Here is a 17,683-nt window from a genome sequence, read left to right on the forward strand (position 1 = left end):
CACTTCTGGAAAAACACAGAAGAAATACAATTGGCCAATAAATGTCTGAACAGATACTCAAACTCACTAAAAACAATTACAAATTTTAAACTGAGAACAATTTCTTACAAAATTATAAAAAAAGATATCATGTAATGAGCTAAGATGGTGGGAAAACAGGAACCCCTATACACAGTAAAATGTGGAAGGTAATTTGGCAATATCCATCAAATTTTTAAATATGAAGACCCTATAAATAATCTGTACCAAAGACATTGCTCCTGTTAAGGAGTATAGCTTAATGAGGAAAACACATTATTCAAATAGAAATGATAAGGAAACTGCTGTATAACTTAGTGTGGGAGACTTTATGATGAACTGATTATTGAAACTGAGATAAAAAGCATGAGTAGGAAGTCAGCCCACCAAAGGAAGGGGTCAGAATATTCTAGACAGAGAAACAGCATGTAAGAAGGCTTTCAAGCAAAAATGAACAAGGAATTTCAAGGAAGAAATCCAGTGTGACTACAGGGAAAGAAGAGTAAGGGTCTGAGAAGCATTTGATCAGGATGAAGACGTACGAGCAAAGCACTCCAGAAGTCCTTAATTAAACAGTTTATTTTGAAGCCAATGTGTGAGACCTGAACACAGAGTGACAACAATTGGGATTTTTAAAGGTGCTTGAAGCATCATTACATTACAATTTTCCATTACTAAGCTGCCTTAAAGTTTTATTGACTTGTCAGCACCTTTGAATATGAACTATACATTCTGGTTATATTTTATACATGAAATATCATAATTTTCCTTTATATTCTTTAGCTATATTAAACCAAAATAAGTACTGAAATAGTCAACTATTGATATTTGTTATATGTTAAATAATTAAGTTTCCTTCAAAAGTTTGCAATTTTATGAAGTGTGCAAAGTATTTGAAATATTAGCTTATTTTCTTCATAAAAAATAACATAACTCTGAGCTCTGTCAATACTGTGCCTAATCAATTCTTTACTTGGAAGGCCAGACAACATCCATTAAGTCAGGCTAACAGGTAATTTTCAGTAGAAATAGCTAGCTGTTTCTCCCTCTACAAAATCCTCTACCTCGAAAAATGACAAAAGGTAGAGATGACTTCTTAGGCCATCTAGCAAATGCCTTTTTGTATGGTTTGACATGGCTTATGAGTTTTATTAATGCTTCAAAGAAAATTAATAGACACACAGATGTATACAATCACTTCAAAGAGAAACATCAAAACACTAAATTGGTTTTTATAAAACTGCATTTGGAGGATTTTATGGTTAGATGAAAAGTACAATTAATAATGACCAAAAAAAAAAAAAGTGCCTGAACTTTGTGGTCTGTTAAAAGATGTATTCAAAACCAGTGTATTTTAAAAGTTTTCTCTCAAAGTAAATTATTCATATTCTTGTTCCATGCTTTACTCTGCACACCTCCATCAGATTGGTCATCCTATACCATAGGATCATGTCTCTGCTCTGCTTGCAAGGTGTCAATGATTTCTCACTGCTTTCAAAATATAGCCTGAACTTTTCAGTCTGACATCTAAGGCCCCCTATTAGACAAAAACCTCTTTCAAAGCTTACAAGCTTTTCTTTCCAACATAAACCTCACACTCAATTAATCTGGTTTTAAAACATCCTGATATCTGACCAGGAGGCTGCCATCTATAAAAAATTCTACTCATCCTTCAAGACCCAGGTCATATTTCACCTTCTCCTCTCATCGTTACTCAGACATGAAACCTCTTTATACTAGAGCATTTCCTTTGTATAATTCACGTCACATTTATCATAAACTGTAAAGGACTGTACAAGTTCCACTCTAGGTAGTATCCTAATGGCCAGTTCCGCAGAGCACTTAACACGGGAGGAAGACAATAAATATTAAATAATGAAAAAAATTTCTTCTAAAGTTTGTAAACTTTTAGATATTTAGAAAGACAGAAAAGGCCCCAAATTCCCTTGAAATATTGGGTTGTTGGAAATGTCATGACATATTTTTTCTATGTTTTTCATTGCAAAAATGCATCATGACTTTTCCAATAACCCAATATTTAGACAAAAAAATTCATACATGGCATGCATTTTTTGAGGGAAGAAAAATGAAGCTGGAATTCTCCTGCTATCTATGTAGACTTGCTATTTTCAAAACATCTACCAAGAAGAGTGGTTTCTTACAATATATAAGTGTATCAAATTAACATTTTGTATACCTTAAACTTACATGATGCTACATGTTAAATATATGCAATAAAAAAGAGTGGTTTCTTATATATATGAAAAATGTTCTCCTAGCTAAAACTTTTAAAATCCCTCACACCTTAAACCTATTGTAAAACAGCAAAGGCACAGTTACCTATCCTTACTTTTCCACATCCTATTCCTAAGTAGAGGGTTCCTGCTTCACAACAACAAAAAAAACCAAAACCTATCATTATTCAGACACTGAAGATTCCTCCTAGCAAAATCCAGATCTCGAGTAACAAACAGGATTTACATTTGCTGAATACTGAATGAGCTGGTGAAACCCATATTCCTTAAATCTGAAACAACTGAACTTGACACCAACTTTTGAGGGGAACACTATCAACTTAAATGATCTTCTTTTAATTATTTTATTATCAAATATAAATTTTCAAATATTTTTTCAAAAAAATTCAAATTTTCAGATATAAAAATTATCAAATATAAATTATCCTTTTAAAAATGTAGTATCCATCATATGCCTGAGGAAATATAATAGATTACTATTTATAGGAGATTTACTCCTACATTTTGAATCAATGTTTTCTGCTACAGTTCTTATATTTCATAGGGAATAAATACAATTACATTTTATGTTGACTGAAAAGTCAACATAAAAATTTTCAAGTATACACTCTTTTGTTCATTTATTCATTCACTTAAAAATGGGTGCCGAATTTCTAAGAGTCTGGAGGACCAGGGAAGATGTTATGGTTTGAATTCTGTCTCCTCCAAAATTCGTATATTGAAGTCCCAATCCTATGTACCCCAGAAAAATGTGATTTTATTTGAAAGTAGGATTGTTGCAGATATAATTACTTAAACTAAGATAAGGTCATACTGGAGTAGGGAGGGCCCCTAATCTAGTAAGACTGTGTCCTTATAAAAAGGAGAAATCTGGACACAGACAGGCACACAGGGAGAACAGCATGGGAATATGAAGGCAGAGATCTACAAGCCAAGCAGCACCAAAGACGGCCGGCAAACCACCAGAAGTTGAGAGGCACAGTAGAGATGTTCCCTACAGTCCTCTGAAGGAACCAACCCTTCTGACATCTTGATCTTGGACTTTTAGCCTTCAGAACTGTGACACAATATGTTTCTGTAGTTTAAGCCACCCAGTTTGTGGTACTTTGTTATGGCAGCCGTAGGAAACTAGTACAGAAGGCTTGCTTCCCTGAAGAATTCTCCACTTATGTTGAGACCTGAAAATGAAGTAGGAATTAGCTGAAGAGAGTGGAGAAAAGGGCATTCCAAGGGTTTGGGAATATCATGCTCAAAGGCAGAGAAGAGAGGCAGTGGATGTAATGGTTAAGAGCAGGGGTCAGCAAACCAGATCGAATCCGGCCCACCACCTGTTCTGGTTTGGAACACGTCCAGCCATTCATTTATTTATGTATGTGGCTGCTTCCATCCTACAGTGACAGAGTAGTTGCAACAGAGACCATATGGCCTACAAAGAGTAAAATATTTACTATCTAGCCCTTTACAGAAAGCTTGCCAATCCCCATTAAAGCATGAATTAAAATCAGACTGCCTGGCTCTACCACTCACTAGCTGTGTGAATATGGGAAACTTACGTAACCTCTGTCTGTGTGCCTTGTTTTCTTCATTTATAAAATGGGGATTAGTAAAATCTCCCTCATAAGGCTGTTAATATTAAATGTGTTAATATATGTAAAGTTCTTAGAAAGTTGTTAATAAGTCTATATACTTGTTTGCCATTATCATCACCATTATTAAGTTTGAGGAACCAAAGCTGAGACTTAGGCAAATTTAAGTCTATATAATTGTTTACTATTTCATTATCATTAGCAAGTTTGAGGAACCAAAGTTGACCGGGTGAGGAAGATAGAGGCTAGAGATAAGGGTGGAGAGCTAAACATGGATCAAATCATTTTTCGGTAGGCCATATTAAAACATTTTGGAGCTTACTCTAACATGAATGAAAAGCCTTCAACATGAGGTTTTAAGTTGGAGAGTAACGTCATTACAATAGCATGTTTTCCCAGAAGAGCAAAATGTGAGGTGACAATAATCTCGCTTTCAATCAATAACCAAATGATTATTTAACAACAAAATTTTATAATTTGGCATGTGGTTTTGTGTTACGTATATTATTGAAACGTATACTTTCAACATCTTTGTGAAGTTGGTTGAAATCATCTGCATTTTACAGGTAAAATGAAGTGACTTATTAAGATTACAGATGGGAAAAGTTATTGATACAAATTCCCATGTAAATTGTTTTCTACAGAGGTTTCCAGATTTGATGGGATTACTTTGGGTTAAAGTTTCAGGAAGAAGTGTCCTCTGATTGCTAATTTTCACTTCCACTATATCAGGGTAACCATATAACTTATCACCTAATCTGAGAGACTTCAGGGAGTAAAAGAAGGCACTCTTAGAAGTTACCCAAGGACAATAAGCATAACCCTGCACTGCTGAATATATTCTCCCTGTATATATTCAGTTAGAATATAGAGATGACAGGTCATTAAGCTGAGCTGTCAATAAGAAGTCATCCAAATGGATGAGACATCATTAAGGATTGCACATTGCCAAGTCTAAAGCCCATCAATTCAACAGTGTATCCCAAAGGAGATACACGCAACTTGCTGTTGATTGGTAAGGTTTAAAATTTGCTTACCTCCATTACATCTTCCAAATTCTCTTCTGCATCTGCTTTCTCTGTCATCAATTTGGCTGCCTTAAAATAAGTTTTCATAAGTAGATAACCTCTTTTTGCTCCATTCCAATATGACCGAGGAATTTCCACCAAGCCATACCCCAACAATAGCACAAGAAGAAATAGACCCCATGTATTTGCAGCAGCTATCCCAATTGTCTGAAGCTGGTTCCTAAAAGAGAGAAAACATAGCTATGATAGATTAATTTTTCTGACAAAAATGTAAAATGAAACTACCTAGTGTTAAATGGTTTTCCAGAAAACAACCACTCTAAAGGATGGCTAAAATTTTATATGAAAAAATTAGACCCTCATAGCTTCAGCTACCCTTTCAGTAACAGCATATAATCTGTGTGTTTTAATGAAAACTTAGAATGTGACTGTAGAAATAAGCTTTAACATAGGAAACACTGCTTCTATCATAGTTAATGAAATTTTAAAATAAAAATCATTCACGAGAAAAATTATCCTGAAGGAAACATATTTTTCATTAGGTGCTTTCTTATTCAATATTAACCAAGAGAAGTCTGAAAAAATTTTAAAGCCTGAAAAATTTACTTGTGCTGAGGCAGACCTACACAAATCTCAGGAATGAAACAGTGAGGATTATCACTACTGATCTATTCCTAAATTTTTCAGATCTAGCTCTTCATATATATTACAGATCACGAATATAATATTGACTTCACTTTATTGCAACATCTAAATCTAACATTAAAAAGAAATATGTTCTCAAACTATAGTCAGAACAAAAGAAAAAATATTAACAATTTTCAATGAAAAAGAAAACTAGAAATTTTGTCACATACAAAATTTGAAAGCCTATAAAAAAAATCATGAGGGTTAATACTTTTAACATATGGCTATTAGACAAAAGCATGAGTCCTTTGTGTAATAGCTATATTTAAATATACTATTCCATATTTCCTTCTTAGTAATACAGATTATTCAGATATTCTTTTTGGGGAATCTATAAAGCATATAATTTGATATGTTTCTAAATGAAATGTCTGTTTACCTATATATATATATATGATCTACAAATTAATTTTAAAAATGGAAATATATACAGAAACAACGTTAAGAACATGATTTTCTTACCATTCTAAGTGCAAATGTGGGTTTACAGCTACATAAATTAAAAATGCTCCAAAAATCAGCAAATAGGTGCCATAATAGATCGCGTTCTCAATCAGTGCAGTTTTTATCTTTCCAGTGATGGAAAACCCTCCTGATCTTGCATATGACTGCATAAAAGGTAACAGAATCCTAGACAGTTGGAAAGAATATGATTAAAAAACACTTGGTATGTCTGTATAATCTCAAAATACTGGAAATGTGTGAACCTCAATTTTAAAGTATAGTTCTTTTCACAAACAAATATGATTTTGAGTAATTATTAATACCAAACAAACTGTAAGAGATGGTTGAAAATTTTTGTAATATTAAATTCAAGGGAGAAAAAAGCACATTCCTGGGAGCAAAGGAGGCCACAACGACCAGCAGAGAATACAACAGTGTGAGTGAATTATATAAGGCAAAAAAAAGGACTTTAAAACCTTTATGAAGAGGTTAGACTGTATCCAAAGAATAATGAGGAATCATTATTTATTTTAACAGAAAGAAGATATGATCAAATTTTAGTTTTCTAAAGACTGATATGGCTTCAGTGTGGAGAATGGACTTAAAGGGAATACAACTGAAACTATGTGGGAGAGGGTAAGGAGCGGTGGTGTGGTAAAAAGGAGGGGAGAAGACTGGTTGTCAATATGCTGATTTTGAAGTGCCTAGGACACATCCCAAAGGAGCTGCACAGGAAGTATGCGGCTCACCAGCTTCAGAGTTCAGGATACAGGATTAGAAATACAGATAGATTCAGAGTCATGGCCATGTCAGTGGTGATAAAGTATATCAATAGATGAGATCTGGAAGGGTGCGTATGTAGAATGAGAAGGAAATGAGCGAGACTGACACCTGAGAAATACCTACTTTTAAAGGAGAGGCAGAGGAACAGGAGAGGAAGGAGACTGAGACAGAACAGTAGAAAGGCATGGAAGAAAACTAAGGAGTACGTATGGAGTAGAAACCAGAAGGAAGTGTTTGCAACTAGAGAGAAAACAATAGAATCAAATCCTGCCAAGAGGTCAAGTTAATTAAGAATGTGTAAGTATGAGTGAAGAAGTGAGGGTAGAAAACAGTTCAGTAGGTTGAGGAAAAAGTAAGCAGTGAGCAAATGGAGACACTAAATACAGACCATTCATTTAAGAACTTTGACTGGGTAGGATAAACTATGATATATTCATAAAATGGAATATTTCAGAGGAACGAAAAAGAAAAGAATACTGCTACATATAACACAACATGGAAGAATCTTCCAAATATATAAGCAAAAAATGAGAGAGGGAAAAAGGTACATACCGTATAATTCCATGTTTATCAAGTTCAAAAACAGGCCAAACTAATGGTGATGGAAGTCAGAGTCATGGTTCCCTTTGGAGAGAGTAATGACTGGGAGAGGGGTATGAGGGAAACTTCTGGGGACACTGTTAATGTTCTTTATCATCATCTGAGTGCTGGTTATATGGGTGTGTTCACTTTGAAAAAAGTAAAACTAAACACACTTTTCTGTACTAATTTATACTTCAGTAAGTCTCCAAAATATAAAATTTAGCTGTAATGAGGAGCATATCATTGAGGTAGAAGATAGAAAGCTGGAAAGGGTTGTGATTTGAGAGACTTTCTATTTGTTTTTTAAGGATGAGAGAATGTGCATGCTTTGCACAAGTATAGGTAAGTATATAGGTAACAAGAACTGAAGGGGATGAGTCCATATTTCAGGAAGAGGGATTAATTTTAAGAGTGGCTCTTTCATTCTGGGTGGGGAAGGAAGAAAGGATGGGTACATAGGTAGGTAAGTTTGTTAGTGAGAAGCTGCAAGAGCTGCCATCTGATGACTTCTATTTTCACTGTGAGGTAGTAAGTAAAGATGTTCAAGAAAAGAAGGTAATGTTTCTAGGATGTGAGAGACAGAGTGACAGAGAGAGAGCTACAAGGGGAACAGCAGAGGTTTGAAGTAATTAGAAAGATTTGTTATGGAGAATGGAGAGCAAGCAGACTAGAGAAAAAAAGGAGGGAAGTCTGGCAATGTTGAGGACCCAGTTGAATTCAATGAACATGAATTTACAGGCACACTACTCTGTTTCGTGAATTTTCTCTTGCAATGTTTACAGCTTAGTTGCCTGAAGAATATCTGAAATGCTCAGTGGATAACAGATAAAGTGTGAGTCTGGAGCACAGCAGAAATACAAGGCTATAGTAGATAGAAAAAAAGATTTGGAATGCATCACAGGTCATTGAAATCATGGCTACAATTAAAGCTATGCAGAAAGAGTCAAATAACAATGATGAGCAAACATGGGACCCCAGGAAACACCAACATTTAGGTAATGGACCACAGAAATAGAGCCCATGAAGGATGGGCTAAGAAGGTTGGGCTAAGCAGATAGAAAGAAAGCCAGGGAATAATGATGACCTTAGCAAAAGCAGTTTCACATAATAATGGAGCTGGAAGACTGAACTGAAGGTCAAGAAAGGAAGTAAAACCTGGAAGAGAATGATGACAAGGAAAATTTTTTTCTAATTTCCTTTTCCTTTTTGTTTTTTTCTTCTCTTTTCTTTTTCAATTGGGAGGACTTTGAACAGCAAAAAAGGAGGGGGAACCAAATTTAAGGGAAAAAATAAGCAACACTTGAATAAATTCTAAAATATGAAGGTTCACTGAAAAAATAATCACCTTTTTAATTTAAGCCAAATTTAAAAAATTTTATCCTTTACTACCACTTACCATGTTAAAAATTGTGATGTCCAATATACTACCCTCCAGAAAATTGGCATGATTCCATCAGGAATGTAACTCCATGGCTTGAAACACGGATGATGGCTGTTTAATAACAATTTAAAGCAAATTAATCATAAATGATGACTACTTAAATGAATTATATAATTAATTTGTACATGGCAAAGTTTATTTACATCCAAATTTTAAATTATTGACTCTTGTAAAATTTCATAGAAAACAAATTCAAAGCTGACTGTCAAACTAAAAAAACATACGCAAAGGGAACAAAACAGTTTGAGAACACAATGTTCATATAATAGACTAATAATGCAATAGTCTTTAAAAGAATATGCATCATGAAAACAAATCTCTGATATGATTACCTTTAAAACTGATGATTACTTTTAAAATATACTCTCATCCTGTTTGTGGAGTTGGTTATTTTGGGGAAGGGGAACAGGAAGGAGAAAAACATTAGGTGATTAATTCCTGGAAACTGGAATGCTAACTAATCAGTCACAGCAAAGCTCCTATGGAGATAGATGCCAGCATATATACATAATCTGTTAGAATTTTCTAAAAATATGTATATCTGACCATAGATTTTTCCATTAATAGTCAGTCTTCCCAGGCTGTAAGGATATCCTTCAGTCCAAGGGCTTCCAATAATCCATAATTGCTGCTGATCTATACCCAATTTTTAATGGTGGTTCAATGGGGAGTAACATCCACATTTTAAATTTGCCCTTATCCAGGTTAGATTTTTAAAAAATAAAATAAAAGCTGCATAAAGAAGTACGCAAATACTACTTAAAGCCTTAATAAAAGCTACAGTCAACGATTATTAGTTTTTTATTTGGAAGTTTGACATGAATTCAATATAACCTGTTAATAATTTGATTTTTATTCATTCTCAGTCTAAAACTATAGTGATTTTAAAGGATGTGCAATATGAAAGGAATATCCTACATGCAGAATAACTTCCTTGTCCTTTATTATTACCTTGTATATTAGATAAAAGAGAAAAAGCATGCCACATTTTTTAGACTGGAGAGAGGCTGAGAGGAAAAATAGCTTTTTGAAATCACATCTTTGTAAGGGGTAGAACTAGGACTAAAAAAATCAGGCCTTCTTCAAGTTCTTATCAACATATACTGGAAGGCCTTGTACACCAATAAATATTTAAATTTACTTCAGATTTAAATTTAAACAGAATACAAAGTAACAAAATCTACTAGCAAAGGATTGAGTTGGGGGAAGAAGGGAAGAGAATGAGGATAAACGTTTATAAATATAAAATCCAGATGGTAAAAACTGACAATTTTTACACAATTTGCCTTCTACAATATCAAGAAGCAAACAAACAAAGGAGGGGAAAAAGGAGGGAGAAAGAAAAGAGAAGAAAAGAAAGAAAATACCTTGGAATTGGGGTAGGAGGTGAGTCCAATCCTGTAATGTTGCTATTCTCAGGAGGGCTTGAGTTTGCAGCAGCATGTTTGCACCGGTTGTATATTGTCTAAAGCAATGAATGCATGATTAAAAAATAAAAACCAAAAGTACTTAAGGGATATTGGAGGGTATCAACCTATCCACCTCAAATTATCTTCCTGGCTATACTTTTTAATGATCAAATTCATATAGTAATATTTAAATTCAAAATATAAGTATAACTTTACATAATTTAGCTGTCTTAAGAACATATCTCAAACATGCTGTATGAGTACAGTTGCCTTTTAAATAGGGAAAGTCAGTTTCACTTCTTACCGTACTAACATCCAGAGGCAGTATGAAGACAATAAGAAAGCAGAGATACCAAGCTAGCAGTGTTCCAACAATTACAAGTCTATGCTGTTTCTTAAAGTCTCCATATCGATGAAGTAGGAATAATGCCAAAAAAAAGACAAAAACAATCTCGAGTCCCAAAGCTGCACCACTCATTATTGAATATTCACTCTGACTAACCAAAGTAATTCACGCAGAGGACTGGATCATATCTGTAAACCGAAAAAAAAAAAAAACAACGCATTATTAACATAGGAAATGACCACTTGGAAATTTCCTAAATATTTGTTTATTAATGTATTAATAAATTCTTTGGAAAACTTGTCAGGCTTTACAATGGGCTATGAATAAGATGAAAAGGAAAATTCCTACTTTCAATTTCTTATATATATTTTTTAAAGCATGTCTTAAAATTTCACATAAATTATATCTTTAGGAAAAGTTATTTTAACCAAAATTACACTAGTTCTAAAAATATTACAAAATAAGACTAGTAGATGTGAACAGTTTCAATATAGTGTCATTTGGAGCTTGTTCCTTAATGTTATAAACCCTAATAGAATATTTTATACAAATACACTATTGACTAGATCCTAGGAAATCAGATATTTCATAAAATAAAGTTTTCTAAGTCACCCATAACCCATTACTTAAAATTCTCTAAAACGAGGGAGGGAGAAACAAATTATTTTTAAGCCAAGAACAGATTAAGTGGTTAGGCGACACGATAGCTTGACAGAAGATGTGCTGGTGAAAAATGTGACCAGCTTCAAGATCCAGCTTTAAAAAAAATATTATTCAATGTGAATTTGACATAATTATTATCTGAAAATTCCTTTATGGTTTGACCTAGATGTTTATTTGCCTGGAATTGTCCAGTGGAAGGAATATGACAATCATAGAAAAAAAGACTCTCAGAGACTACCAAAGAAATGCTAATTAAAGTATGGCAGAACCAAATGATGGAATATTACTGAAGTATAAGAAGTGAGGTTTGTTAAGATCATTTAATAACATTAGAAAATTAATTGAAAAACTAGATTCACACATTTTTTATAATCTGCATAAAAAAGACTAAGACAACAATGAAATATATACAGATATCAATAATAGCTAGGTTATGGTAAGATTATGGCCATAAGCTAACCACATGTTATAAACTTGCCACTAGCTAATATTTTTTTTACAATGGCTGCCAATTTTTTAGTCTGATTCATAGGCCGTACTTTAAAATGTTATAGAAAAGTAAACAGAATTATGGATCCTCTATCTAGTAATAAAGAAATGATTTGCTGTATCGCTTCCCTATACTTACCGTATTAGTCTCCTATTGCTGCTGTAAATAATTACTATAAACTTAGTGGCTTAAAACAACACCCATATTTCATAGTTTATGTGGATCAAATACCTCATAGTTTCTGTGGGTCAGATGTTCAGGCATAGTGTGGCTCAAATGAGTTCTCAAAATTGAAATCAAGGTGTCAGCAGATTTGTGTTCTTCTCTGGAGACTCTGGGGAAGAATACATTTCTAGGATCATTCAGGCTGCTGGCAAAATTCCGTTTGTTACGGTTATGGGGATGAGATCCTCGTTTCCTTGCTGGCTGTCAGCTGGCATTTGCCCTTAGTTTTAGAGGCCTCTCTCCCGTCTTTGCATGTGGCAGCAATGAGTGGCTTGTCAAATCCTTCTCATTCTTGGAATCTGATTTTCTCTTCCACCTTCAGCTGGAAAAAAGCTCTGCTTTTAAGGGCTCATTTGATCTCACTGTGCCCACCAGGACAATCTAGTCATATTTACTGGTTCCAGGGATTAAAGCCTAGATATCCTTATGGGTCTATTATTCTTTTTACCACACAATCTATTTTTGTTCAAGTTGAACTCCTGATGCCTTGTTTTGACACAAAATTCGGCCTAGGTGGTCCCATGAAATTGGAGATTAAAATTGGGGTTTCCCTAATCTGACATGAGAAAATAATAGTTTTAAAGTCTGTATCTTTGACTTTGTACTTAAATTCAAGGGAGAATTTTTTCTTTTTTTAACATTCCAGAATGATAGCACTTTCCAAGGACCCTTATGAATTCCTATAGCCTGTTTTGGTTATTTCAATGATTATTTTTCTGCTCAAAGCTAGGAATTCCTTATTCTCCATCTGATTCAGTTATTTGTATATTAAATTCGTAAAATAACTGTCAATTGAAATCTAATAAAAATAAACAAAGATTGGACAACTCAAGTTTGGTTTATTAAAAAAAAACACTCATTGCCAGGGAGGACAGCAACCTGACAATATGTATCAAAGACCTTAAAAAAGGTACATACTCTTTATCCTAGCAATTCCTTTTCAAATAAAGAAAAACCTAAATGGGAGCAAAAATGTATCTATAATGTTATTTTTCACAGCAGCATTATTTAAACATGAAAACATAGAAACAGCTTAAATGTTTGTACGGAATAGTCCAGGAAGTCTTAAAAATATTCACTGGTCTTATAGTTGTTCATTGCCTTTTGAGAAAAGCAGCGAAGGGTTTCCTAAATCACTAATCCTGCTAACCTGACAATGACAGATGGGAACAGTGATCCGTCCTGCGTCAAGCACTGGCTACATAACAGAAACACACCATTGCAGACAGTGATTAAAGGAATCCACCAGATTCCACCCGCCTAGAAGAAAGGTGAGATCCAGAGAGACACTTTAGAGATGTCAAAAGGGACATGGGGCCGGCCGAGTGGCTCAGCTGGTTAAGAGCTCGCTCAATAGTGCAAGCTCTGAGCAACAGGGTCGCCAGTTCGATTCCTGGCCTGAGCTGAGCTGTCGCTGAGCTGTCAACAGATGGCAGGATGGCTCAGCTTTAAAAAAAAAAAAAAAAAGGAACAAGAAACACACACACATGCACAGACAATATACACCAGAATGCTAACCGTGGCTCTTACAAAGTAGTAAAGAGATTACTTCCACGTTCCCTGTGCTTTCTTGTATTTTTTATTTTAAATAATGAACGTGTATTATTTTGAAATTTTAAGATTATTTAAAAATCAATACAATAATATGAAGGTAGAACATATAGCAACTAAAAAATGAAAAATTTTGCTGTGGTGTTATTAAGTGCCTAAAATTACAAGTATTTTAAAATACAAATGTTGTATTATACCATGGTAAACCTGGGTTCCAAATCCCAACTGTTTACTAATTGTATAACTTTATGCAGTTTAAGCTGTTAAATGAGGATAATTACTTCACACAGATTTCTACGAATGAAAGATAAAACACCAAATAGGAGTGCCAGGCACAGAGTGGATCTTCAATAAATGCTTGCTGCTAATCTCCATCTCTTTCCTATCATGTGCTTCTAGAGGATAACTAGTAGCCTCAGAGGTCTCAAAACATAGCTTTACCCTATGGTCTTCCCCACCCTGCAAAGAAACTATGAATAGATACCCAGTGCTTTTTCTTCTCATTCTCTGTGGTTACCACAGCCTGGTCCACCTTCATTCCTACAAAAAAAAAAAAAAGTGATCTTTGCTCACAGAAACTGCTCCATTTGCCTCCGATGACAAACTGGGATTATGTCCCTAGGTCTGCAGATAGCCAAACACCACTGCTTCATCTGACCATTGTGAAGAGGCAGAACACCTCTTAGAGACATGATAAGAAGGTGCATTTGACACCTCAGTGTCATATAGAAAAGCCCATTCTTCTAGGCCTGTGATCAAATAGAGGTGGATCAAAATGGATCATTTGCTGAACTGTATATACGTGCAGCTGTGCAAAAATATACTCAAAGGCGAAATATGCCTCTGACCACAATAATGGACCTATGAGTATTCTTCAAATATTAATGTGTGTAGGTTAAATGACAAAAATAAAAGAAATTGCTAAAATTTGGAGAGAAATCAAAATTCAGTGCCATATGATTACAAATGAAAAAGAGATTTAAAGTTATCATAGGTTGGCATTAACACCACAGTAGCAAAAGTAGATTTTACTCAAAGTCAAAATACTATTTCATTCAGGAGCCAGCCAAGTAGCTCAGATGGTTAAGAGCACGAGCTCTGAGCAACAGGGTCGCCGGTTCGATTCCCACATGGGCCAGTGAGCTACGCCTGAGCTGAGCTGCTGCTGAGCTGCCAACAGGTGGCAGGATGGCTCAGCTGGTGAGAGCATGTGCTCCTAACAACAAGGTTGCCGGTTCAACTTCTGCATGGGATGGTGGGCTATGCCCACCCGCAACTGAGACTGAACAGAGTACCTTGAGCGGAGCTGCCCTGAGCTGCTGCTGGATGGCCGAATGGAGACTGAACTTGGAGCTGAGCTAGCTGCGCCCTCCACAACTAAGACCGAAAAACAACAACTTGTCTTTCCCTTCCCCCAATTTCCCAATAAAATCTTTAAAAAAAAAAACTAGTTCATTCAAATTTAAGTGCCTGACATATAGACAGTCTACCTTTCAAAATACCAGTTCTGAAAATCTTAAACATTTAAAATCCAACTCAGTCTTTTCCTAATCATCAAGATATAATAGAATATTACTTTCAAATGCCTTTCATAATTAGCATGTTAATGTTACTGACTTAGAGTACTGTTTCCTAAGTATTTTATGACTGATAATGGTTTGTCAGGCTAAACATACTGTAAGAGGAAAATTTAGAAACTAAGACAATTTTGAAGCATTACAAATATTTTCAAAAAAGAGATAAGGAAAAGATAGGAGGAAGGAAGGAAGAAAGGAAGGAAGGAAGAAAAGAAGGAAGGAATGGAGGGAAGATTGGTAGCAACTGAACAGGCAAAAATTTTATCAAAGATTCTGAAGTTGAATGAAAAATTTCCAACTAGAATAAAATGATTCATCAGAATCAGACTGTTAATTTAAAATGTGTATCTTTACTCAGCTATGTGAAATAATAAAAAGTAGGAGAAAACTCAAGATCCTAATAATAAAGAAGAATCAGAACTAGACATGAGTGATGAAAGTCAACAATTTTCTACCCTCCAATCAATCAAAATTTACATTTCCGGAGATTATCATTATTTTCATGCTTAAAGATTTCATGTACAGGTAGAATTCAGCTTAGGATACAGATAGAATACCGCAAGAAATGTCATTTAAAATATGGAAAAAATCGTAACATTTCTCGAAGCCATCTTCAAAAAATGAGCTGATTTGGCAAACCAACCAGGAGAACTCAATTGCACAGTGTGACAAGCCCTTCCGAAGAAAGATGAACACAAAAATTTTCACCTTTGCCAAGGCATGAGAGGGAGAGGTAGCAACCACGTAAGCAGGTAAGAAGAAAACAACTGGAATTGTAATGGATTCTTAAAGATTTCAGGTAAAGAGGTTGTAAAGACTTATTTTGGTAATTAAAGAATAATCTTTAGAATCCTTGCTGGCAAGAAAATAATTTTTTAAAAAAGGAATAGCTAACATTTGATGTGAGTTTACTAGATTCCAAGGATGTGCTAGCATAATTTACTGAATTAAACCTCATAACCCAGTAATAAAGGACTATTAGCATCCTTGTTTAATAAAGGAGAAAAAGCACAAAAAGAGTCAGAGCTTGGATTCAAACCCAGGCATCTTCACTGCAGAGCCTAGCTCACAGTTAGGATACTGCACGGTCTCTTCTACAGTCCAGACACACTTTCTTAATGCAATTTCAACTGTTTACAATTCATTTCTTTTGTTCAGGTTTCAAAGTGAAGAAATTACAAACATTCTCCTATTAATTATTCTCTTAGCTATATCAAGGCAGAATGCTAAGAAAGTCATGTTTAATATAGAATTTAACTAAGCCTTTTTATCTTGCAGGTCAGGCTGCCATTACTTAAGGATAATGTATGACTCTAATCTACATGGGAAAAGTAAAAAAGGAACCATAGAGAAAATTAGAATTGGGAAAGGACCCTTCTTATTCTTTTGTTCCCCTAAGCTAAATAACATTTAAAAAAAAACTAAAGGAATCTTAATATTTACCTCATGCTATGATGGAGCTAAAGAAAAAAGCACATCACCCTTCTGTTTAAATAGAATCTCTGTTGTCATATTTGATTTTCAAAAATATTAATATGCTGTTGAATATAGACATAGCTTATAGTCAAATGTAATTTCCAGTCCTTTTTGGTCTCTCCTGTGCCCTGATAATATCGACCATCTTTTAACTATGCACTTTGGACGATAAACACTTTCCCAATTTGCAAAATCACTTCATATTCTATCCTAATCTTAAAAAGAGTACCAGAAATTATTCACTTTAATGTTATTTGCAGACATTAAAAAATCGGTTCATTTGTCCCAGATACTGATCTAGTAATTCTACTTCTGGAAATTTGGTATACCTCTCTCACTAAATGGGACATGGGTGTGCTAAGTAAGATTAAATGAATAAAATTAATCAGGAAAATAAAATAAAATAATCCATATCAGTTGCAATCACAATGTAGTGTTTGAAAACACCAGACATCAATCTCTACGTAGCTAGTAATCTCATGTCTTCAATGGACACAATTCCTTATATTAAACAGAACTACATGTACCAACTTAAACTTTTCTTTACTATATTAAGAGAACAGCCATGATTAGAAGGAATGCAGAAAAAAAGCATCCCCATTTTGGCAAGCTGAAGTATTTCTGTTACCAGGGCAAACTACTAGGGAAATAGCTATTCTAGAATTTGAAGACTTCGCATTTCAAAGTTGACAGGCTCTCTCTCTGAAGTCCTATATAGGACCTCATGTCCACCAATTCAGGTATTTCAAGTATTCTGAGAACTAGAAATATTCCCTAACTCTCAAGCAACTAATAGTTAAATCCTAGCACAAGAATATTTCTCATCTTTAAATTTAGAAGCACCCTGTCTATTAGACTTTCTTATTTATAAGATCTATTTAAAGTGGCCTCTCCCAGTTACTTTACATGTCAAAATTTTGTTTACTCTTATCATGGCATTTTTAAATAGTTTTTTTTCTTATTTAGTCTTTCTCCTCCATTAGTTTATAAGCTCCATCTCGTTCAGTTTCCCAAAGGAGACTATAACTTTTTTTTGTTAAAAATAATTTCTCTAATGACTTGCAATTTTAAGAGAAAGGATGTAGATTTCAAACCAAGTCAACTGCGTTTTCCTTAGCCAAA

General features: G+C 34.4%; 1 protein-coding gene across 6 annotated transcripts in view; it reads right to left on the reverse strand.

Moving 5' to 3' along the window:
* Nucleotides 1–17,683, reverse strand: part of LMBRD2 (LMBR1 domain containing 2) — a 37,054-nt gene that overhangs the window by 17,948 nt on the left and 1,423 nt on the right. For 4 of the 6 annotated variants that reach the window (XM_019650751.1, XM_019650746.1, XM_019650750.1 and 1 more), the window contains exons 2-7: nt 11,964–12,066; nt 10,538–10,767; nt 10,192–10,289; nt 8,780–8,875; nt 6,037–6,204; nt 4,897–5,107 (exon numbers count right to left, since the gene is read on the reverse strand). In XM_019650751.1, the coding sequence (XP_019506296.1) occupies nt 4,897–5,107; nt 6,037–6,204; nt 8,780–8,875; nt 10,192–10,289; nt 10,538–10,711 (747 nt within the window). In that variant the 5' untranslated portion in view covers nt 10,712–10,767; nt 11,964–12,066. Of the gene's footprint in view, nt 1–4,896; nt 5,108–6,036; nt 6,205–8,779; nt 8,876–10,191; nt 10,290–10,537; nt 10,768–11,963; nt 12,067–13,992; nt 14,049–17,683 lie in introns of all 6 variants that reach the window. The other 2 variants (XM_019650747.1, XM_019650748.1) reach the window with 2 other exon arrangements.

This window comes from Hipposideros armiger, unplaced genomic scaffold, assembly GCF_001890085.2.
Source record: "Hipposideros armiger isolate ML-2016 unplaced genomic scaffold, ASM189008v1 scaffold_146, whole genome shotgun sequence".
NCBI classification, from domain to species: Eukaryota; Metazoa; Chordata; class Mammalia; order Chiroptera; family Hipposideridae; genus Hipposideros; species Hipposideros armiger.